The sequence below is a fragment of the Balaenoptera ricei genome, chromosome 2 (genome assembly GCF_028023285.1).
Source record: "Balaenoptera ricei isolate mBalRic1 chromosome 2, mBalRic1.hap2, whole genome shotgun sequence".
Classification (NCBI taxonomy): Eukaryota; Metazoa; Chordata; class Mammalia; order Artiodactyla; family Balaenopteridae; genus Balaenoptera; species Balaenoptera ricei.
The window spans coordinates 102863785-102888445 of NC_082640.1; the positions used below are offsets into that span (position 1 = coordinate 102863785).

A 24661-nucleotide genomic window follows, 5' to 3' on the forward strand; every position below is an offset into this window, starting at 1 on the left:
AAAAAAAAAAAGTTGAGGGAGAAAGAGAAACAGACAAAGGAAAATAACAAGGGGATGTATTTGGGGCTTTATACCCACTGGAATTTTTTTTTTAAACATCTTTATTGGAGTATAATTGCTTTACACTGTTGTGTTAGTTGCTGCTGTATAACAGTGAATCAGCTATACGTATACATATATCCCCATATCCCCTCCCTCTTGCACCTCCCTCCCACCCTCCCTATCCCCCCCTCTAGGTGGTCACAAAGCACCGAGCTGATCTCCCTGTGCTATGCAGCTGCTTCCCACTAGCTATCTATTTTACGTTTGGTAGTGTATATATGTCCATGCCACTCTCTCACTTCGTCCCAGCTCCCCCTTCCCCCTCCCCGTGTCCTCAAGTCCATTCTCTATGTCTGCATCTTTATTCCTGTCCTGCCCCTAGGTACATCAGAACCTTTTTTTTTTTTTTTTTTTTTTTTTTAGATTCCATATATATGTGTTAGCCTACACGTATATTTTGTTTTTCTCCTTCTGACTTACTTCACTCTGTATGACAGACTCTAGGTCCATCCACCTCACTACAAATAGTTCAATTTCATTTCTTTTTATGGCTGAGTAATATTCCATTGTGTATATGTGCCACATCTTCTTTATCCATTTGTCTGTTGATGGACACTTAGGTTGCTTCCGTGTCCTGGCTATTGTACATAGTGCTGCAATGAACGTTGTGGTACATGTCTCTTTGAATTATGGTTTTCTCAGGGTATATGCCCAGTAGTATACCCACTGGAATTTTTTTAAACCTTCCCTGCAGGGAAGGGGATCCAATAGCCACAGGCTCCCACACATGCCTGAAGTGTGGAGAATAATAGCACGGCCCAATTTTATTTATATAAGAGGCTGGTTCTCCAGAAACCTCGGACTCAGAGCTGGAACTCAAAGCCCTCCCCTCACTACTCCTCTCTGCTCGGGAAATGCACAAGAGGACCTGAGAAGCATTCTGGGTTCTCTGGAAAAATGCTTTTTAATTTTTTTTATTTCTGAAGGTGGTCTTTATTTTTTTTTATTTTTTTTAACATCTTTATTGGAGTATAATTGCTTTACAATGGTGTGTTAGTTTCCGCTTTATAACAAGGTGAATCAGCTGTACATATACATATATCCCCATATCCCCTCCCTCTTGCACCTCCCTCCCACCCTCCTTATCCCACCCCTCTAGGTGGTCACAAACCACCAAGCTGATCTCCCTGTGCTATGCGGCTGCTTCCCACTAGCTATCTGTTTTACATTTGGCATTTGGTAATGTATATATGTCCATGCCACTCTCTCACTTCGTCCCAGCTCCCCCTTCCCCCTCCCCGTGTCCTCAAGTCCATTCTCTATGTCTGCGTTTTTATTCCTGCCCTGCCCCTAGGTTCTTCGTAACCATGTTTTTTTGTTTGTTTGTTTGTTTTTAGATTCCATGTATATGTGTTAGCATACGGTGTTTTTCTCTTTCTGACTTACTTCAAATGCTTTTTAAATTTAAGGCAATTGTATTCTTGTGATTTTTATAGGCAATTTTTTTATTTTTATGAATCAGCTTATTAATAGGAAGCATAATGCTTGAGGATCTAGATGGAGCACTAGAGACATCCTGGTCTCTTCAACAACAAACACAAACAGGTGATGGGGTTTCAGCAGCCCCTCTGCAGCCACTCAAAGGCCCAGGACAAGTGATTCCTTTGATCCCCACTGGGCAGCCTCGACTGAGCATCCAGCTCCGGCGAAATGCCAGGCGAAGCCCAAGTCTGCAGCTCCGGTTCACCGAACAAGGATCTGGGATGCAGCTCTGGGACGTCTGGGCAGGTACATCGGGCATCAGGTGAGTGATGCTGCCTGGTGCCGCCACTCAACGGGGCCACCGCTCGCTGACCACCCTGCTCCAGGAGCACTTCTCCATCCTCTTACCACCTCCTCTCTGGTTTCCAGATGGTATTACTTATTTCTAAGCAGCATTTCTCTTATTTATTATGTAAACACTGTGGCCAGAACATCCCAACTCTTGAAGAGTCACCCTGAGATAACACAACTGGAAAGGATCAACCCAGAAAGGACTAGGTTAACCCTGAGGAAAATGCTCATCTTTGGAGATGGTTTCCAGATGAATCTCTGGGAAAGCCCTGGGACACAAAAGCTCAAAGTATCCACATCTCCCATCAGGCTGGGAACTTAACTAAAGAAATGTGTAGGACTTCCCACTGTGGCGCAGTGGTTAAGAATCCGCCTGCCAATGCAGGGGACACAGGTTCGAGCCCTGGTCTGGGAAGATCCCACATGCCGCGGAGCAACTAAGCTCGTGTGCCACAACTACTGAGCCTGCACTCTGGAGCCTGCAAGCCACAACTACTGAGCCCGCGTGCCACAACTACCGAAGCCCACGCGCCTAGAGCCCATGCTCCACAACAAGAGAAGCCACCGCAATGAGAAGCCCACACACTGCAACGAAGAGTAGCCCCCAGCTCTCCACAACTAGACAAAGCCCTTGCACAGCAACGAAGACCCAATGCAGCCAAAAATAAATAAATAAATTTATTTAAAAAAAAAAGAAGAGGGCTTCCCTGGTGGCGCAGTGGTTGGGAGTCCGCCTGTCAATGCAGGGGACACAGGTTTGAGCCCTGGTCCGGGAAGATCCCACATGCCGCAGAGCGGCTAGGCCTGTGTGCCACAACTACTTAAGCCCGAGCACCTAGAGCCCGTGCTCTGCAGCGGGAGAGGCCACCGCAGTGAGAAGCCCACACACCACGCAGCAATGAAGACCCAATGCAACCAAAAATAAATAAATTAAAAAAAAAAAAAAAAGAGGAAAGAAATGTGTAACCTGAGCCATTGAGATGCCTGTGCTGATGAAAGGTGTGACCAGAAAGGCATGTGGTCTACATGAAGCCCAGCAAACCTGGAAGACATGACCCTCTGTCTGGGCCACCATGCTCCCTAAGCAGTCCTTTGGATGTTAGGAGATGTGCAGTGACAGGTGTCAAAAGTTTACCAAAATTGTCCTCTGATTTACATCCTTGCTACCCAAAGTGTGGTGTGGAACTAGTTAGAAATGCAGAATCTCAGGCCCCACCCCAGCCATACTGAGTTCAGAATCTGCATTTTAAGGAGATTTTCACCTCCTCTCCACTGCCTTCAGGTGACGCTTATGCATATTAAAGTCTGAGAGGAGAGGGTGTATGCCATGCTCACTCATAAGCTGGAAAGCATGAAACCATCACTTCCCCTGAGCCACTGATAAACTGGACTCCTGGACCTGCAAAGCTGGTCCCCACCCAGAGAATGCTGACTTGGGACCCCACCCTGCTCCAACACCAGAGCAGCCAGCTGCCTCCACTTTGCCATCTTTTCTTTCCATCTGCAAGAAACAGGTTCTCCTTAAAATGATCAGAGTGAGCCACTGGGCAAGACCTGGGTGTTTATTGTAAGGTGAAGGCAGCCCTGCCTTGGATTCATCAAAGCATGTAAAACGAGTTTTATAAAATCATTGTATTATTTGAGCACAGAATAAACTGGCCATGTCGGTAAATGCTGTCGACTCATCAGCTTTCATTATCTGGTGCTGCAAAACCTGCATAACTCCTGCCCTCATCCCTGCCTGGGCTTCCCACATGCACTGCCAGAGGTGTGAGAAGGCTGTTTTCGTCCCAGCCCTCCTCTCCTCCTGCAGGGGTTCCCCCTTTCTTGTGTGGCAGGGTGCCCCTCTGTTTTTATGAAGCCGTGTCAGCGACTAGTGGAGCACCAGCCCTTGCTGACTTATGCTGTTTGAAGCTCGGATGGTTTTCACGAAGCACCGATTGATGGAGAGGAAAGAAGGGCGGCCAGCATCAGCCTAGCGCCTACCTGATATATAGCAGTCTGTGAACAGCCTCTGCTTTCCAGGAACTTGGATTTGGGTTGGGGGGTAAAACGTGAAAAGATTTGTATACAGACTCGAGAAGTTAAATAGTGACTTAGCTTCTGAAACAATGCTGGCAATGTCACAGAGCAGGAGATGAGTAAGGGCCACACGAGGGATAAGGACAAAGTGTCATCAGCTCCGAGAGGGGCAAGAGCATAGGGTCCGGGGGAGGACAGGGATTCTCCCTCCTCAGGTTCCCTGCTCTCCGCCTATAACATGATTTAATAGAAAAATTAAATAAAACTCCTTTCTCCCCCGATGTCCCTCCCTCCCTGTCTCCCCTTTCCTTCCTGAGAGCAGCCAGCACACCACACTGCCGCACAGCCCCATCACCCTGCCCCACAGTGGATGTTTTCTGCCCCTATGTCTCCATGAAAACACTTCTCCCCGAGGTCACCAATGCCCTCCTAATTGCCAGTACACTGAGCCAAACGGCACCAGCCCTTTACAGGCCTTATCTTACTCGATTGTTCACTGCATTTGGCCCTGCAAACCACTCCCTCCTTCCTGAAACCCTCCCTTCCCATGACTTCCATGCCAACAGCAAGCAGTTCAATTCAGTTCCGCTTGCAAATATTTATTGCCTTCCCACTACGTGCCAGTCACTGCTGTAGGCACTGGGACAACAAAAAAAGGATGAACAATTGACCCCACACTTCAAGGAGCTTCCTTCTGGTCCCACGCAGGAGACCTCCATGGAAACAGAGGCTTGCAATCCGAAGAGGAAGTTCCATATTAGCTGTGTACACAGGGGCACACATTAGGGACTGCCAACCCAGCCCTAGAGGGAAGGGGCCAGATGTGCTTGGACATTTTCAAGCCCCTTCCCTGGCCTCACCTCCCCTCTCTCCTTTAACTGCTAGTATTCCTTGAGGCTCTTTTCTTAGCTCTCCCTGCTTCTCACTCTATACTCTCCTTAAGCAATCTCATCTACACCCAAGTCTTCTACTACTGCTTCTATTTTGAAAACTCACAACCCTTTAGTTCTAGCCAAGGTAATGTCCTAAGTTCTTGATTCATGTATTCAAATTCTATATCAGTTAACATTGCTTTTGCTACATAACCAAAAAGGATCTAAAGAGGCTTAAACAAGACAGAAGAAGTTTATTTTTCTATTTCTTATCAGAGACCCAGTCTCCTTTCAGCTCTTGCTTCTGCCATCCTCAAGTTTTCCTTCTGGTCCAATGTGGCTGTTGGAGCTCCACCCATCATGCCCACATTCCAGGCAGCAGGAAGGATAAAGGGGTTTCAGCATATTTCATGTAGCATAATGTTTTCAAGTTTCATTCAGATTGTGACATAAGACAGGATTTCCTTCCTTTTTAAGGCTGAATAATATTTCATTGTATGTATATACACATATTTTGTTAATCCATTCATCCATCAATCGACACTTAGGTTGCTTCCACCTCTTGACTATTGTGAGTGGAGCTGCTATGAACATGAGTGTGCAAATATGTCTTAGAGACCCTACCTTCAATTCTTTTGGATATATACCCAGAAATGGGATTGCTGGATAATATGGTACTTCTATCTTTAATTGTTTGAGGAACTGCCATACGGTTTGCCATAGCAATTACATGGATTCACTTCTGTAATCTGCTTTTTTCCACTTAAAAATATATTCTGAGCATTTTCTCAGGTCATTAATACTCTACTTATATAACAATTTTCAGAGACTGCATAGGAAGCCATCATCTGCTTAACTAGTCCTTCATGGGGGGACAACTAGTCACAGCTTTTCACTATTATAAATGATATGCTGATAGACATTCCTTTGATAAATCTTTACATTCATTATTCCCTCAGGATAAAATTCCTGAGAAGTGTGAGCATTTCTAACAACTAGTAAAGGTATAATTGACATACAATAAACTGCACATATTTAAGGTACACAACTTGATGAGTTTCAACAGATATATCCAGCTGTCAACCATAACCACAATCAAGGTAATGAGTAAATCCTTCATGCCAACAAAGGTCTTCTCATGCCCTTTGTAATCCTTCCCTCTGCTCCTCCCCTGCTGGGTCACGTGGTAGGTGTATGCTTCACTTTTTAAGACACTGCCAAACTGTTTTCCAAAGTGGTTGTACCATTTTACATTCCACTGGCAAATGAATGAGGGTTCCAGTTGTTCCACATCCTCACCAACAACTGATATGATCAGACTTAATTTCAGACATTTTAATAGGTATATAACAGTATCTTGGTGTGTTTCTTTTTCTTCCCCCTGCGCCGCCTGGCTTGCGGAATCTTAGTTCCCTGACCAGGGGTTGAAGCCGGGCCATGGCAGTGAAAGCGCTGAGTCCTAAACACTGGACTGCCAGGGAACTCCCTGTCTTCTTGATATTGAGATTTAAGAGGTCTTTATATATTCTGGATACAAGTCCTTTATCAGATATGTAATTTGCAAATATATTCTCCTAGTCTGTGATTTGTCTTTTCATTCTCTTTACAATATCTTTCAAAGGCCAGGAGTTCTTAATTTTGATCAAGTCCAATTTATCAATTTTTTTCTTTTATGGGTCATGCTTTTAGTATCATCTAAGAAGCCTTTCCCTACATAAGGTCACAAAGGTTTTCTGCTATGTTTTTGTCTAGAACTTTAAGTCTTTCATTTATGTTTATAATCATTTTGAGATAATTTTTACATATAGTGCAAGGTATAGATCAAAGTTCATTTTTTCACATATGGATGTCCAACTGTTCTAGCATTATTGGTTGAAAAGACTTTCCTTTATCCATTGAATTGTCTTTGCACTTTGTCAAAAATCAATTGATCATATATGTGTGGGTCTCTTTCTAGACTCCATTTTGTTCTTTTGATATATTAGTCTATCTCTATACCAATACCATGCTGTCCTGATTTCTGTAGCTTTACAATGAGTTTTGAAATTAGGTAGTATGTTTTCCAACTTTGTTATTTTTCAAAGTTGTTCTGGCTATTTTAGGTCCTCTGCATTTATATGTGAATTTAGAATCAGCTTGTCAATTAACAAAAATAAAAGCCTGCTGGGATTGTACTAAATCTATATATCAGTCTGGAGAAAACTGACATCTTAACAATATTGAGTCTTGTGATCCACAAGCATGGTATATATCTCCATTTATTTAGACCTTCTTTATTTGTTCCAGAAATGCTTTGTAGTTCTCAGTGTATAGACCTTGTACATTTTTTAAATTAGATTTATCCCTAAGTATTTAATATTTTCAATGCTATTGCAAATGATATTGATTCTTTTTTACTTCATTGTCCAGTTATTCATTTCTAGTATATAAAAATACAGCAGGTTCTTGTCCTATACCCAGAAACCTTGCTAGGTTCACTTAGTTCTACTAGCTTTTTTTGTAGATTCCATAGAATTTTCTACATAGATGATCATATTTTCTGCAAATAGAGTTTTACTTCTTCTTATCCAATCTAGATACCTTTTCTTTTACGTGCCTTATTGTAGTGACTAGAACCTCTAGTAGGATATTAAATAGAAGTGGTAAAATCAGACATCTTTACCCTGTTCCTGATTGTAGAGGGAAAGCTTTCAGTCATTTCACCTTAAGTATGATGTTGAGAAGCAGAAGTTTTGAATGTGCATTTTCAAGATTTTGATAAGTATGGACTCCAGAGAAGTTCCAATTTACACCATCTCCAGCAATGTATGAAAAGGTGCCTTTTCCTACACCCTTGCCAATATTAGGCATCATCTTAGAAAAATAAAAGTCTGCCATTCTTAATGTTATCTGTTCATTTTAAATTTGTTTCTTTGATTATTAATGGAGATCAGCATCATTTAATGTTTACTAGCCAGTTGTATTAGATTTTTTAGTTGTCTGTGTCCTTTGCTCATTTGTCTAATGTGGTGTTCAATTTATTCATTTCTTTCTTAATAACTTCATAGTAGCTTTTTAAAGTTCTAATGTCCTTAATTAAATGTGTATTTCATATATGTCTGTAATATTTTACCCAATTTGTCTTTTGCCCTTTACTTTTGTTTATGGATTTGTTTGGTTTTTTATATATACTATTTTTAATAGAATTTTTTAGAGCAGTCTTAAATTCACAGCAAAATTGAGTATAAAGTACAGAGAGTTCCCATGTATCCCTTATCCTTGCAACACAGCCTTCCCACTATCAACATCCCACACTATCAACATCCTACACCAGAGTGTTACATATGTTACAATCAATGAACCTAACCTACACTGACACATGATTATCACCCCAAATCCACAGTTTACATTAGGGTTTCCTCTTGGTGTTATAGATTCTATGGATTTGGACAAATGTATAATGATATGTACCCACAATTACATTATCACACAGAATAGTTTCACTGCCCTACAAACCTTCTGTGCTCTTCCTACTCATCTTTCCCTCCTCTCTAACCCCTGGCAACCACTGATCTTTTTACAGTCTCCATAGTTTTGCCTTTTCCAGAATGTCATACAGTTGCAATCATATAGTATGTAGGCTTTTTAGACTGGCTTCTTTCACTTAGTAATATAGTTTTAAGTTTCCTCCATGTCTTTTTCTGGCTTGATAACTCATTTCTTTTTAGCTGAATAATATTTCATTGTCTACACGTACCACAGTTTACTTACCCATTCACCTTGTTAAGGACATCTTAGTTGCTTCCAAGTTTTGGCAATTATCAATAAAGCTGCTATAAACACTTGTGTGCAGTTCTCCTGTGGACATAAGTTTTCAACTCATTTGGGTAAATACCAAGGAGAGCAAATTCTGGATCACATGGCAAGAGTATGTTTATATGGGTTTGTTTGTATGTATTAAAAAAAAATTGAAGCCTTTACTTTTTTGTTGATAAATCTATCAACTTTTTTTTTCATAATTTCTATCTTTGATTTTGATTAGAAAAGCTTTTCCCTTCCAAATTTTACAAATCTTCGGTAGCTTCTGAAGTAGTAGTTCTTCTTCTAGTAGGTCTATGGTTTCATTTTATTTTTACATTTCAATCTTTATTTTGACATGAGGCAGATATCTAACTACATTTTCCCTTGGCTTTCTTTTCACTTCCTTAGTCACACATAGCTCCCTCTAAATACTTTATCCACACAACTGCAAAGGAATTCCCAATTTACAAACAAGAAAACTGAGGCAGAGAGACAACTCATTGCATTTAAGATCACACAGCCATTAATTTATATAGTCAGAATTCAAACCCAGGTCTTTTGATGCCAAATCCTGTTCTCCCCACCACAGCCTTGGTACTCAAATTATGATCCATGAACAAGCAGATCCATCACCTGGGGGCTTGTTAGAAATGCAGTCTTGGGTCCCATCCCATACCCACTGAATCAGACTCTGCATTGCTATCAAATGTGAGAATTCTGTTGTGATCCTATTACCTCACATTTAGGATACATCAGAATCACCTGGGGGTAGTTGTTGAGCTCCATCCCTCTTCAATATTTTAATTCAGTAGGTCTGGGGTGATGAACAGAAATCTGCATTTTTAACAAGTATCCCAGGTTATTCTTATGCAGGTGCCCCCCTCCACCACACGTGAGAAATGCTCTGAAACAACTGAGACATTTTAAAACTGTAACCTAGGACACCAAAAGTGATGGCTGATTATTTCTCCCAATCTCAATTTAGATGTATCCTTTTCACCTGAAAAAGAGACAGCTAGGAGGTAACAGTCTTTTTATGTTACTCTGTGGCAATGAGGTTGTAATAATGAGGATTTAAACTAAATCTTCAAATTTACAGAATATCAAATAAAGAAAACTAAGGGCAAAAGGTCTTCAATCGACCCAGAATTTAGTGGAGGCAGTGTGTAGAAACATATACCCAAGTAGATTGAAGTCTACTTCCCCTACTTCAAATGTTGTCAATTGTGTCCGTGAGTCAGGGTCTCTTCACCAATAAAATGAGTGTAATAACCTGCCAGTAGGTAGAAAGAACCTGCCTGTCAACTTTCTGAACATTTGTCCCCAGCATCGACGTCCATTGGGCTGGAACGAGTAAACGTTCCCGGAGACTAAGCAGCCTCCGGAGGCTCTTTTATTACCAGCTCAGATTTGCCCGGAAGCCGACGCCACCTGGCCAGAGGTGCGGCCGGTTAGACCAAACAGGGCCCCTCCGTTGGCCGGTCTACGCTGGTGGGTTCGAGAAACACCCTCTTCCCCGCCCAGTCCTCCAGAAGGGCTCCGTCATCAATAATTCATTAAGAACCTCCTCTCCATTGGTTGGCGCCTCCACCAGCGCTGGCAGCAGCCCAATGAGGAAGGCCTTGAGAGAGCCCTTCTGAATAGTGAACGAGCTCCCGTGACGTAGCGACTGGGGATTGGCTGAGACGGCGAGAGGCGGGGCCAGCTCGGGCGGTGGCTAGGGCGGCCTGGGCGGCTCAGTGCCAGCTGGGGAGGGTCGAGCCTGGAGTGGGGACGGTTCGCTGGACCTGCACTGAGAGGGCGAACGCGGGGTGCGGACGGGCGGACCGGTGGCAGGATGTTTAGCTGGCTGGGGCGGCAGGCGGGCGGGCGCGAACGCGCGGGCGGCGCGGACGCCGTGCAGACGGTGACTGGCGGCCTGCGCTCGCTCTACCTGCGTAAGGTGCTGCCGCTGGAGGAGGCGTACCGCTTCCACGAGTTCCACTCGCCCGCGCTGGAGGACGCCGACTTTGAGAACAAGCCCATGATCCTGCTGGTGGGCCAGTACAGCACGGGCAAGACCACGTTCATCAGGTAACCCTCCCCGCCCGCTCCTCACCCCTGCCTGCGCACCTGTCCCCACCACCTAGGTGGAGGCGGTCCTCCCCACGTGTGTGCGTGTTGTCACTAGCCTCCCGCCCTCCTCGGACTTCCTGCAGCGCCCACTTCCCCTTGGAGGAACCCCGTCTCCGCTGCTTCCTCCTCCAGTATCGGCGTGACCTCTGGTTCCCCGTCCGAGCGCGGTGCCGGGGTGTCTGAAGCCCCACCCGGGGCGCGGCCGACAAAGTAGGGGCTGGCTCTCCCTACGCGGCCAGGAGGGTCCTCGAAACCGCCCCCCGCCCCTGTCTGCGTACTCCGAGCCCTCCTTCCTTGCTTTTGGAAAGGCACTCCTCTGGCTGGCATTATCTTGTCACCCTAGCCTGCGAACCCGGGGAAGGGAGGGGAAGCGAGGTTATAATAAGCACCTTCTTGATGAGCGAGTGAGGGCTACGGCTGGAAATGGGGACAGAGGTGTGGGGTATCAAAATGGGTTATTGAGTCAAAGTTGCAAAGTTAAGCCCCTAGCACAGTGCCCCGCGTATAACTATTTGTTGAATGAATGAAAGAAAGAAAGAGTGAATGAATGAATGGCAACAGTAGAGGGTATTGCCCACTCCCCCTTCCCTTGCGGTCCTTGCACGCCGCCTCCACCTCTGTGTTCGGGGGACAGGGTAGAGAGGCCGCCTTCATTCAGTTCTTGCACAGCCTCCCTTTACCCTGCGTTAGGAAGTTAGCTGTGTGTAGCCGCCGCACCAGCGGAAGCCCAGTGGAACTAAGGGGGAGTATCATATTGCTTTTCGTTAGTTTCCATTTCTTAGTTGGGTCAGCCCCTCCTCCCTCACCCATGACAGATGAAAATATTGTCATGCTCGCTGTGTCTCCAAAAGCAAACAATTACTGTGCATGCCTTGACATTCGTATAGCTCCTTCCTAGTGATTTTTTTTTTAAAGACTATTTTTCGAGGGGATGATTTTTTTTTTTTATAGCTACTTTATTATTTATTTATTTATTTATTTTTGGCTGTGTTTGGGTCTTCGGTTCGTGCGAGGGTTTTCTCTAGTTGCGGCAAGCGGGGGCCACTCTTCATCGCGGTGCGGGGACCGCTCTTCATTGCGGTGCGCGGGCCTTTTCACTATCGGGGCCCCTCCCGTTGCGGGGCACCGGCTCCAGACGCGCAGGCTCAGTAGTTGTGGCTCACGGGTCCAGCTGCTCCGTGGCATGTGGGATCTTCCCAGACCAGGGCTCGAACCCGTGTCCCCTGCATTAGCAAGCAGATTCTCAACCACTGCGCCACCAGGGAAGCCCCTTCCTAGTGATTTTTGATGGGAAATCATTTACATTGTAACAGCTTTTTGAAGAAGCTATTTTACTTTTAAAGCAGCTGGCATATTAAGACTCACTTTCTTTGGTTAGGAGACTTGTTTTCCTGGGTTAAACTGTGTCAGTTGAAACAAAGTAATCATTTAAGGTTTTGATCCAGGGTTTTGGAAATTGTAACAGTCTCTTCATCATTGATGTTCAACAGGTGTTCAGGAAACTGCATCGGTATTTGGATCAATGCCATTTCTATTAAGTAGTGACCTCTTTTTCTCCCTTCCAGTGACCTAAATAGTTCCCACAAATAGAGTAGTTGCCACTACAGAAAGTACAGGCCTGCAGATACTCTATGAATGAATTCAACAAAACAAATATACTATATTGAAATATAGTTCTAGGCAGTAAATTGAATGTGAAGGAAGATGGAAGAAAATAATTTTAAATTGCTCTATTTGGTGCTTATTAGTAAGCTGAAAACAGTATTAAATATGTCACCTAAGACACTCAAAATGAACCATAGAAATATTACAGTAACTGATACCTTGAAAGATGAGGCACAATACATTTAAGGTCTCAGTAATACTAACCAGTTTTTAAGTATATGGGACAATGAAGCATTATGACCAAGTGGTACAAGAGTGGTAGGTGGACTTTTTTTTTTTTTTTTTGAAATATGCAAATAAAGGATAAGAGGGTAAGCATTGTTATAATAGTCTCAGACATTAGCGGTGGCATGTTCACAGCACCCTGGGTAGTTCCTCCCATCTGTCCTTGCCATGAGAGCTTTATTGTGTGATTAGGGAGCCACGGTTGATACTATGGCAACCCGGATGTGATGTGGCCCTCTCTCTGCTCCCACAGCCTGGATAGTAAGCAAGCCAAAGGCAGGAGAACAAACCCACAGGAACATGAATTGATCTTTTTTTCAGTTTACTGTTTTTCTGTTTCATCATTTGGGGGGAGCTTTGTGGAATAGCTAAGCATAGTTTAAAGAAGGATTTTGAGGTCTGGCAACTCCATCCAACTGAACTACTTCTCAGGAGGCACTGGAGCCCCATGTGCAACACCAGGGTGAGGAAGGAGTCACCTTATCAGGAAGTCACTTGCTCTTGAGACCTTCCCTAACGACAAAGTGACTTTGTCGTTAGGCAGCAGGCACAAAAGTGGACCTGTGAGGTCAGAAGAAAATCAGGGTAGACAGGAAGGTTGGTGAGCACCGGAGACCTGAGTTTGGTTTCAGAGTGGAGCTAGGAGGAAAAGATGTAGCTTCTGGGAGGAAAGCCCCAAACAAAAGGGCAGCTGCCCTCTAGAGTCCTGCACTGGAACTGGGGGCCAGAAGTGTTGGCCCAGGGTGCTGACAGTCCTGGAACATGCCTGCATCCGTGGCTGTCTTTTCTCAGTGCCTGGGTGGTTTGCTTCTAGCCAGTGAGCACTGGAAGCTCATACTTGGCTATGGGGTGCACCTATCTGCATAGTCAGAGATTCTTATCTACCTGGCTTCCTGCATATCCCAAGAGGTCACTGGTAACACAGAACCTGCACTGATATGGAGGGAAACTTCTCTCCTTGTAAAGCCACTCAGCAAGACCTTTGGTGTACATTCCACAGCTTTGATGAAACCTTATTCTTTCTTCCTTTTGTCCCATAACTGGGAAGAACTAAGAGCCCCACTGAAACATGGTGAGCCAGGACATTCACCAAGAGTGAAGAAATTGTGTACCATGTTCTAATGAAGAGGTCTCCTAAATGGGGTGGATGGAGAACCTGAGTGTCAAGAAGTTGTGCTCACTCCTGCATGGAAGATCACCATGAAGGACTCAAGTGTGAGGAGGAGGACAGATAGAAGGAGAGTCTTGGTGGACTCTCCTCACATGGGTCACAAAGCTGGCCCAGAACTTCCGGAGATGTTTGTCAAAGTCTTTTGGGGGTAGAAACAAACAGCCTATTGTCTCGTTGACAGTTTTATTTCTCAGAAGACAGAGGATGCAATGGGAGGAAATGTTGGTGGTCTGCCTCTGACCAGCAAGAAAGAACTGGCCAGAGAAGGAGAAGAGATGGGCATGGGGGAGGTGGCCATATCATGGTAGACTCTTTAACAGCCAAGGAAGGCTGGATATTGGGTTCAGCCAGGCTTATGTCCAAAACCTGAGGAAAACAGATTTCAGAGATTCCCACAGAAAGTCCCTGGGCCCAGGTGCTATGAAGGAAGACATTTCCACTGAAAGGATGTGAGGTTCACCAAAAATCCATTCAAACCACACAACTGCAACTTCTGATTTTTAAGAGCTCCACTTTCTCTCTTCCTCCTACACCCTGTCCTGTTCTCTCAAAAAGTTTATTATAATGAGGAAAAAAAAAGGAAGTCACTCAAGAAGCTATATAGGCTTTTAAAGGGTAGAAACCAAGGAAATTAGGCAAGAAAAAGAAGTAGAAGGCATGTAGATTGGAAAGGAAGAAGTAAAACCATCTCTATTCACAGAGGACATGATCCTGTATATAGAAAAATCCTAAGGATTTAGGAAAAGCCTTAAAAAACTCTTAAAACTAACAAACAAGTTCAGCAAGATGTCAGGATATAAGATTAATATACAGAATCAATTATATTTCTATACACTAGCAATGAACAATCTGAAAATGAAATTAAGAAAATTCCATTTATAATAGCACCTTAAAAATTAAAATACTAAGGAATAAATTTAACAAAAGTAATGTAAAACTTATGCACTGAAAACTATAAAACTTTGTTGAAAGAAATTAAAGAAAGCCTTAAAAAAAAAGAAAAGGAAAGACATTCCATGTTCATGGATTGGAAAACTTAATATTTTTAGAATGGCAGTAGTACTCAAAGTGACCTGCAGATTCACGGCAATCCCTAGCAAAATCCCAGTTGCCTTCTTTACAGAAATTGACAAGTTGATCCTAAAATTCACATGGAAATGTAAGGGATCCAGAATGGCCAAAACAATCTTGAAAAAAAAAAATTGCATTTCTCATACTTCTGATTTCAAAACTTACCACAAAGCTACAGTAAACAAGACAGTGTGATACTAGCTAAAGATAAACATGTAGATCAACTGAATAGAATTGAGAGTCCAGAAATAAACCCATACATCTGTGATAAATTTGTTTTTACAAGGGTTCTAAGACAATTCAATGGGGGAAAATATTCTTTTTAACAAATGATGGTGGGACAACTGGACATCCACATTGCAAAAAAGAATAGGAAGTGACTTCTAATGGGTACAGCGTTTCTTTTTGGGTGATAAAAATGTTCTGAAATTAGATAGAGGTATTAGTTGCACAACTTTGTGAGTATACTAAAAACCACAGAATTGTGCCTTTTAAAAGTGTGAATTTTATGGTATATGAATTATATCTTGATAAAAAATATAAAACAATTCAGTCTTTCAGTATTAAGCATCCTATGATTTATTTACTTTCTATAAATTCTGCAGTTAGTGCTAGTCAAGTAATTTCTGCATTTGTGTACAATAATTTAAAATAAAAATGGATGCCAGAAAGAAAACAAATGAAAAAAAAAGTGGAAGTAAGCTGAAAGAACACAAGGACAGAAGGAACTAAGGAGTAGACCTGAGAAAAAAGGGAGTACAAATAGCCATCACACAATCCCTATGTTTTTTCCCTTGTATGGTCTTGTCAGTGTATACACGTGCATTCTTCATAACACTCAAGTTAGTAAAATCAAGGTATGATGTTTTCCTATAAAATGCTTGATAAAGTAATTATGTTTTAAAACTTTAAATATTAAATATAGCATTAATAGGGGAAAAGGGAGCAGGGGTTCCACACACAAGGGTGAAAACAAGGTTTATGGACAGTACAAAGCACTAAGAAGCTGGAGTGAGTGGGCTGAGAGGGCAAAAATGCCTCAGACAATAAAAAAGCCTTTTTAGGTATGATTAGAACAAGAAAAAGAATCAGGAAGTGATAGGCTCACTGTTTGGAACTCTTGCTGTAACATTAACAGAAAGCAGAACTACTCAGCTATTATTTTGCTTCCTCCTTTTCTCTCAAAGAAAATGCTCCAGGGATGGTAAAGGGAGCCCAGCCATGTTTGAGAGGGACTCAAACCCAGACCGAGAGGAGCTCTCCAGGGCCTGGCACAGGCAAGACCGAGTAAATACCCGGGTGGATAGATAGATGGGAAGCCCTTATAGGACGAACTTGCAGTTGTGCTCAAAGAACTGTGTTTGGTGATTTGTAAGAAATTATGAAGAATGTGCAAAGTATCAGAAAATTGGAAGCAGACAAATGTCCCAGTTTTCAAAAATGGGGGGAAATAGATTTTGTTTAAGGACAAAGCTCTGCTCCGTTCCTTTGATAAGCTCTAGACTCAGTTATTAAAGAGAAGCGAAGGCACTCACTAGGAGGCAGTCTGGTTGGCGGTCCGGTGGTTAAGACTTCGCCTTCCAATGCAGGGGGTGCAGGTTCGATCCCTGGTCAGGAGCTAAGATCCCACATGCCTTGGGGCCAAAAAAACAAAACATAAGACAGAAGCGATATTGTAACAAATTCAATAAAGACTTTAAATGGTCTACATCAAAAATAATCTTAAAAAAAAAGTTGCTTTAGGGAAACACTGTGGGTCCAGTTGAGTGGTTCTCACCCCCATTCAAGTGCTGGACCCCTGAAAATCATAGTCTTGTGTGTCAAGTACCATACCTTTTACAGATCTCGTCAAAATACTGAAATATTTAATTTTCACCAAAGAATAGACTTTATTTACAATATACAATATAAGATCATACCTACACAGCCTAGTGTTTCTTTACTCAAATAATACTGATTTCAGGGATGGGCCCAGCTATCACAGACTATGGAAAAGAATCAAGCCGTGAGAGTTCTGGGTGGTAAGAGCCGTGACACTAAAGCACAGTGTGGGATGGGAGTATAGGAGGGACCCTTCCTGCAGGTTTGGACATTGGAAAAGGCCTCCCTAAGGATACAACCTAAAAGGTGAACCCTACGGAATGAGCCAGATTTCACTGCCCCAAGGAGACGGGGAAGGGAAGGTGAGAAAGTGTCGATGATGAGGCCCAGGTTTAGGTAACCGGGTGGGTGGTTGAGCTATCCGCTGAGATGGAGACACAAGAGGAGGAAGAGTAGGGGCATACTTAAGAGTTTAGATTTAAGCCTGTGCGTAAGTGGACACCCAGGTGTAGAGTCCGTGAGGGGTCAGACATATGGGTCTGGAATGAGAGGAAGAGGAGCTTGTGGAGACGCTGGGGAAAATGTCACCAGGTAGGTGGAGTAATGCTAGGGAAGGATGATGGTTCAGAGCCATCTTAGGGCTCATTTGGTTGCAAGTGACAGCAATTCAACTAAAAAAATCTTAAGTAAAAAGGTATACCTTAGCCCATAGAATGTACATCACCAAGAGTGAACCCTAATGTAAACTGTGGACTCTCGGTGATAATGCTGTGTCAGCGTGGGTTCATCAGTTGTAATAAGCGCACCACTCTACTGGGGGATGTTGATAATGGGGGAGGTGATGCATATGTCAAGGCAGGGGGTGTATGGGAAACCTCTGTATTTTCCACTCAATTTTGCTATGAATGTAAAACCGCTCTAAAAAATAAAATCTATTTTTTTATAAAAAAGGGTATACCTTTTCTCACAAAACCGTTTGAACCAGGGTGTGCTGGCTTCAGGCCTGGCCTAGGACCCCACGTGGTGCCATCAGGACTCGGTCTCTCAGCTCTGCTGCCTTCCTCACGCTGGCTTCCTTCTCAGGCAGTAGCTCGTGGGGTGGGCACACCCTCTCTAATTCCAGACTCACATTCTGCCAGCTCAGCAACCCCAGTAGGAAAAAAGAGAACCCCTTTCCCCATAGTTTCACGGAAAAGTCTCAGGTTTGAGTTTCATTAACTCAACTTTGGCCGTCTGCCCATCCTTGCACCAGTCTCTTGAGCCAGGGGAATGAAGTACCCGTGCCTGGAGTGGGGTGGTCAGCCCCCAGACCTCATGGACTAAGGGTGGGGAGAGGCAGCTCCTCAGGGCACGGCTATCAAATAGGGGAAGTGGACGCTAGACAGGTGAAACAGCAGACGACCCCCACAAAAGCCAGGGAAAGAGGGCGGGGTGGTCAGCAGCATCGGCTGCCTCGGGGAAACGGAACCAGTGGATTAGCCACCAGGAGCCAGGGTGACCTTGGTAAGAGTCAGTAAGTGGTGGTGATGGAAGCCAGGTGGCAGAGGGTTGAGGGATGAGTGGGAGGTGAAGCGTCAAATATAGAAAACTCTCAGCAGCTGGGCACTGAAGGCGAGCAATCGTGCCCTGGTCACAGGCATTCCAGAGGTTTGGTTGATGAGCATGACCTCAGCAGAGTTAGAAGTTGATGGAAGGGGCCCGTGGAGGGGGAGCAGCTGGCATTTCAGAAGCCCAAGAGGAGGCAGGACTTGGAGCAAGGATTCTGAGGGGTGGGGGGCCGTACTGGCCAGGTTGAGTGTGGCATTGCCGGCATCAGTCAGCTCGGCGAGACACCGTAGGTTGGCCTCTCATCCACTCATTACATCGTCTACCTGACAAAGGGCAGCGGTACCCGAGGATTAGGAGAAGTGACATCTAGAAGCTTACTTCTAAAAGGCATTCAATATACTTTTCAAAACCTTGGAAAATTGTGAACTAGAAAGCTGTGGTTCCTGGATCTGTCTGCGGGTCAGGATCACCAGGACACCTTCTGAAACAGATTCCAGGGCTTCATCCCAGACCTTATGAATTGGAATATCTGTGGATGAGACTGAGAAATCTGTTTTTGTTTTTACAAACTACGTCTCAAGATGATTCTTAGGCAACCTCCCCCAGGAAACATTAGAGAGCCGCTGCTACATGAAGATTCAGTTGATGGAATCATGACACTAGAACCATCAAGCCTGAAGAGAGAGGCTCACTGTGGTGGACCTTCCATGGCATATGGTCCAAGCTCCATCTGTTCACATTTTAGCAGATGACGTAGAAGAGGACATAGAAGTCATGACTACAAAACTGGGGATTATGCAATAAATGCAATTTAATAAACAGCCTTTTTCACTTAATACAATATGATGAATTTTTTCTCGTGTCATTAAGTAATCTTCAAAAATAACTAATGTTTGCATCATATTCTATCGTAAAGCTTGGAACGTTGTTTTTAATATTTTTCCCATTTTTTAATTGAAATATAGTTGATTTACAATGTGTTAATTTCTTTTTATTTTGATATGTTTTTATTTCAATCCCAATATTCAAGTTGGAAAATCCAGTGAGTTTTTTTTCTTTTAATATTTATTTATTTATTTATGGCTGTGTTGGGTCTTTTTTTTAATTCAAACAGAAAGTCACAAAAATTATAATCATCCTCATCAGTTCACTCAGTCCCATGTAATTAATTTTTTTAATCTTGATCTTTTGTTAGCACTTTTATGAATTCATCAGTTTTCCATTAGAGTTCTGAAAATGCTTATTCATTCAGTTCAGCAGTATAGTCAGTTACCAGAAACCTGTACTTGTCAGAGTCTTTTCCATGAATCCCTTGAAGATGAAACCCTTTTATAGGAACATTTTTGCAAAAGCATCAGAGTACACCCAGAACTGTCCGTAAATGACAAAAGACTTAAAAATGACCATGGTTAAAGATTTGATGAAAGTTCATAATAATGCAGTTGACAAGGAAATTTAGTTATTTCTGAGATACACATTTTAAAGTAATAGCTAGAATTATGACTTATAACATTATACCAGAACATATAAGATTTTTAGAAATTTCATGTAATGTCTGAAACAGTTATATTAACATATTTCCATACAAATAACCCAAAGAAAGTTTAGTATTAGTTGGTGTTTTGTTTGTTTGTTTTTTTATACTGCAGGTTCTTATTAGTCATCAATTTTATACACATCAGTGTATAAAATCCCAGTCGCCCAATTCAGCACACCACCATCCCCACCCCACCGTGGTTTTCCCCCCTTGGTGTCCATACGTTTGTTCTCTACATCTGTGTCTCAACTTCTGCCCTGCAAACCGGTTCATCTGTACCATTTTTCTAGGTTCCACATACGTGCGTTAATATACGGTATTTGTTTTTCTCTTTCTGACTTACTTCACTCTGTATGACAGTCTCTAGATCCATCCACATCTCAACAAATGACTCAATTTCGTTCCTTTTTATGGCTGAGTAATATTTCATTGCATACATGTACCACATCTTCTTTATCCATTCGTCTGTCAGTGGGCAGTTAGGTTGCTTCCATGACCTGACTATTGTAAATAGTGCTGCAATGAACATTGGGGTGCAAGTGTCTTTTTGAATTATGGTTTTCTCTGGGTATATGCCCAGCAGTGGGATTGCTGGGTCATATGGTAATTCTATTTTTAGGGTTTTTTTTTTGTTTTTTGTTTTAAATTAATTAATTAATTAATTTATTTATTTATTTTTGGCTGTGTTGGGTCTTCGTTTCTGTCTGAGGGCTTTCTCTAGTTGTGGCGAGCGGGGGCCACTCTTCATCGCGGTGCGCAGGCCTCTCACTGTCAAGGCCTCTCGTTGCGGAGCACAAGCTCCAGACGCGCAGGCTCAGTAGTTGTGGCTCACGGGCTTAGTTGCTCCGCGGCATGTGGGATCTTCCCAGACCAGGGCTCGAACCCGTGTCCCCTGCATTGGCAGGCAGATTCTCAACCACTGCGCCACCAGGGAAGCCCTATTTTTAGTTTTTTAAGGAACCTCCATACTGTTCTCCACAGTGGCCGTATCAGTTTACATTCCCACCAACAGTGCAAGAGGGTTCCCTTTTCTCCACACCCTCTCCAGCATTTGTTGTTTGTAGATTTTCTGATGATGCCCATTCTAACTGGTGTGAGGTGATACCTCATTGTAGTTTTGATTTGCATTTCTCTAATAATTAGTGATGTTGAGCAGCTTTTCATGTGCTTCTTGGCCATCTGTATGTCTTCCTTGGAGAAATGTCTATTTAGGTTTTCTGCCCATTTTTGGATAGGGTTGTTTGTTTCTTTAATATTGAGCTGCATGAGCTGTTTATATATTTTGGAGATTAATCCTTTGTCCTTTGATTTGTTTGCAAATATTTTCTCCCATTCTGAGGGTTGTCTTTTCGTCTTGTTTTTTTTTAAACATCTTTATTGAAGTATAATTGCTTTACAGTGGTGTGTTAGTTTCTGCTTTATAACAAAATGAATCAGTTATACATATACATACGTTCCCATATCTCTTCCCTCTTGCATCTCCCTCCCTCCCACCCTCCCCATCCCACCCCTCTAGATGGTCACAAAGCACCGAGCTGATCTCCCTGTGCTATGCGGCTGCTTCCCACTAGCTATCTATTTTACATTTGGTAGTGTATATATGTCCATGACACTCTCTCACCCTGTCACATCTCACCCCTCCCCCTCCCCATATCCTCAAGTCCATTCTCTAGTAGGTCTGTGTCTTTATTCCCGTCTTGCCACTAAGTTCTTCATGGCCTTTTTTTTTTTTTCTTAGATTCCATATATATGTGTTAGCATACTGTATTTGTTTTTCTCTTTCTGACTTACTTCACTCTGTATGACAGACTCTAACTCCATCCACCTCATTACAAATACCTCCATTTCATTTCTTTTTATGGCTGAGTAATATTCCATTGTATATATGTGCCACATCTTCTTTATCCATTCATCCGATGATGGACACTTAGGTTGCTTCCATGTCCTGGCTATTGTAAATAGAGCTGCAATGAACATTTTGGTACATGACTCTTTTTGAACTATGGTTTTCTCAGGGTATATGCCCAGTAGTGGGATTGCTGGATCGTATGGTAGTTCTATTTGTAGTTTTTTAAGGAACCTCCATACTGTTCTCTATAGTGGCTGTATCAATTTACATTCCCACCAACAGTGCAAGAGTGTTCCCTTTCCTCCACATCCTCTCCAGCATTTATTGTTTCTAGATTTTTTGATGATGGCCATTCTGACCGGTGTGAGATAATATCTCATTGTAGTTTTGATTTGCATTTCTCTAATGATTAATGATGTTGAGCTCGTCTTGTTGATGGTTTCCTTTGCTGTGCAAAAGCTTTGAAGTTTCATTAGGTCCCATTTGTTTATTTTTGTTTTTATTTCCATTACTCTAGGAGGTGGATCAAAAAAGATCTTGCTGTGACTTATGTCAAAGAGTGTTCTTCCTATGCTTTCCTCTAAGAGTTTATAGTGTCCAGTCTTACATTTAGGTCTCGAATCCATTTTGAGTTTACTTTTGTAGGGAGTGTTCTAATTTCATTCCTTTACATGTAGCTGTCCAGTTTTCCCAGCACCACTTGTTGAAGAGACTGTCTTCTCCATTGTATATCTTTGCCTCCTTTGCCATAGATTAGTTGACCATAGGTGCGTGGGTTTATCTCTGGGCTTTCTATCTTGTTCCATTGATCTATGTTTCTGTTTTTGTGCCAGTACCATATTGTCTTGATTACTGTAGCTTTGTAGTATAGTCTGAAGTCAGGGAGTCTGATTCCTCCAGCTCCGTTTTTTTCCCTCAAGAATGCTTTGGCTGTTCAGGGTCTTTTGTGTCTCCATACAAATTTTAAGATGATTTGTTCTAGTTCCGTAAAAAATGCCATTGGTAATTTGATAGGGATTGCATTGAATCTGTAGATTGCTTTGGGTAGTATAGTCATTTTCACAATATTGATTTTTCCAATCCAAGAACATGGTATATCTCTCCATCTGTTGGTACCATCTTTATTTTCTTTCATCAGTGTCTTATAGTTTTCTGCATACAGGTCTTTTGTCTCCCTAGGTAGGTTTATTCCTAGGTATTTTATTCTTTTTGTTGCAATGGTAAATGGGAGTGTTTCCTTAATTTCTCTTTCAGATTTTTCATCATTAGTGTATAGGAATGCAAGAGATTTCTGTGCATTAATTTTGTATCCTGCAACTTTACCAAATTCATTGATTAGCTCTAGTAGTTTTCTGGTGGCATTTTTAGGATTCTCTGTGTATAGTATCATGTCATCTGCAAACAGTGACAGTTTTACTTCTTCTTTTCCAATTTGTATTCCTTTTATTTCTTTTTCTTCTCTGATTGCCGTGGCTAGGACTTCCAAAACTATGTTGAATAATAGTGGTGAGAGTGGACATCCTTGTCTTGTTCCTGATCTTAGAGGAAATGCTTTCACTTTTTCACCATTGAGAATGATGTTTGCTGTGGCTTTGTCGTATATGGCCTTTATTATGTTGAGGTAGGTTCCCTCTATGCCCACTTTCTGGAGAGTTTTTATCAGAAATGGGTGTTGAATTTTGTAAAAAGCTTTTTCTTCATCTATTGAGATGATCATATGGTTTTTATTCTTCAGTTTGTTAATATGGTATATCACATTGATTGATTTGCGTATACTGAAGAATCCTTGCATCCCTGGGATAAATCCCACTTGATCATGGTGTATGATCCTTTTAATGTGTTGTTGGATTCTGTTTGCTAGTATTTTGTTGAGGATTTTTGCATCTATATTCATCAGTGATATTGGCCTGTAATTTTCTTTTTTTGTAGTATCTTTGTCTGGTTTTGGTATCAGGGTGATGGTGGCCTCATAGAATGAGTTTGGGAGTGTTCCTCCCTCTGCAGTTTTTTGGAAGAGTTTGAGAAGGGTGGGTGTTAGCTCTTCTCTAAATGTTTGATAGAATTCACCTGTGAAGCCATCTGGTCCTGGGTTTTTGTTTGTTGGAAGATTTTTAATCACAGTTTCAATTTCATTACTTGTGAATAGTCTGTTCATATTTTCTGTTTCTTCCTGGTTCAGTCTTGGAAGGTTATACCTTTCTAAGAATTTGTCCATTTCTTCCAGGTTGTCCATTTTATTGGCATAGAGCTGCTTGTAGTAATCTCTTAGGATGCTTTGTATTTCTGTGGTGTCTGTTGTAACTTCTCCTTTTTCATTTCTAATTTTATTGATTTGAGTCCTCTGCCTCTTTTTCTTGATGAGTCTGGCTAATGGTTTATCAATTTTGTTTATCTTCTCAAAGAACCAGCTTTTAGTTTTATTGATCTTTGCTCTTGTTTTCTTTGTTTCTATTTCATTTATTTCTGCTCTTGTCTTTATGATTTCTTTCTTTCTGCTAACTTTGGGTTTTGTTTGTTCTTCTTTCTCTAGTTCCTTTAGGTGTAAGGTTAGATTGCTTACTTGAGATTTATCTTGTTTCTTGAGGTAGGCTTGTATAGCTATAAACCTCCCTCTTAGAACTGCTTTTGCTGCATCCCATAGGTTTTGGATCGTCATGTTTTCATTGTCATTTGTCTCTAGGTATTTTTTGATTTCCTCTTTGATTTCTTAAGTGATCTCTTGGTTATTTAGTAATGTATTTTTAGCCTACATGTGTTTGTGTTTTTTATGTTTTTTACCCTGTAATTCATTTCTAATCTCATAGCATTGTGGTCAGAAAAGATGCTTGATATGATTTCAATTTTCTTAAATTTACTGAGGCTTGATTTGTGACCCAAGATGTGATCTATCCTGGAGAATGTTCTGCGTGCCCTTGAGAAGAAAGTGTAATCTGCTGTTTATGGATGGAATGTCCTATAAATATCAATTAAATCTCTCTGGTCTATTGTGTCATTTAAAGCTTCTGTTTCCTTATTTATTTTCATTTTGGATGATCTGTCCATTGGTATAAGTGAGGTGTTAAAGTCCCCTGCTATTATTGTGTTACTGTTGATTTCCTCTTTTATAGCTG

The 24661-nt window shown here is 42.2% G+C and overlaps 1 protein-coding gene across 2 annotated transcripts in view; it reads left to right on the forward strand.

Moving 5' to 3' along the window:
• Window positions 1–10277: 10277 nt before the first annotated feature.
• EHD4 (EH domain containing 4) overlaps window positions 10278–24661 on the forward strand; it is a 93064-nt gene continuing 78680 nt past the window's right edge. The window contains exons 1-2 of one of the 2 annotated variants that reach the window (XM_059913531.1): window positions 10292–10360; window positions 10492–10622. In XM_059913531.1, coding sequence (XP_059769514.1) covers window positions 10573–10622 — 50 coding nt within the window. In that variant the 5' untranslated portion in view covers window positions 10292–10360; window positions 10492–10572. Of the gene's footprint in view, window positions 10623–24661 lie in introns of both variants that reach the window. The other variant, XM_059913530.1, reaches the window with a different exon arrangement.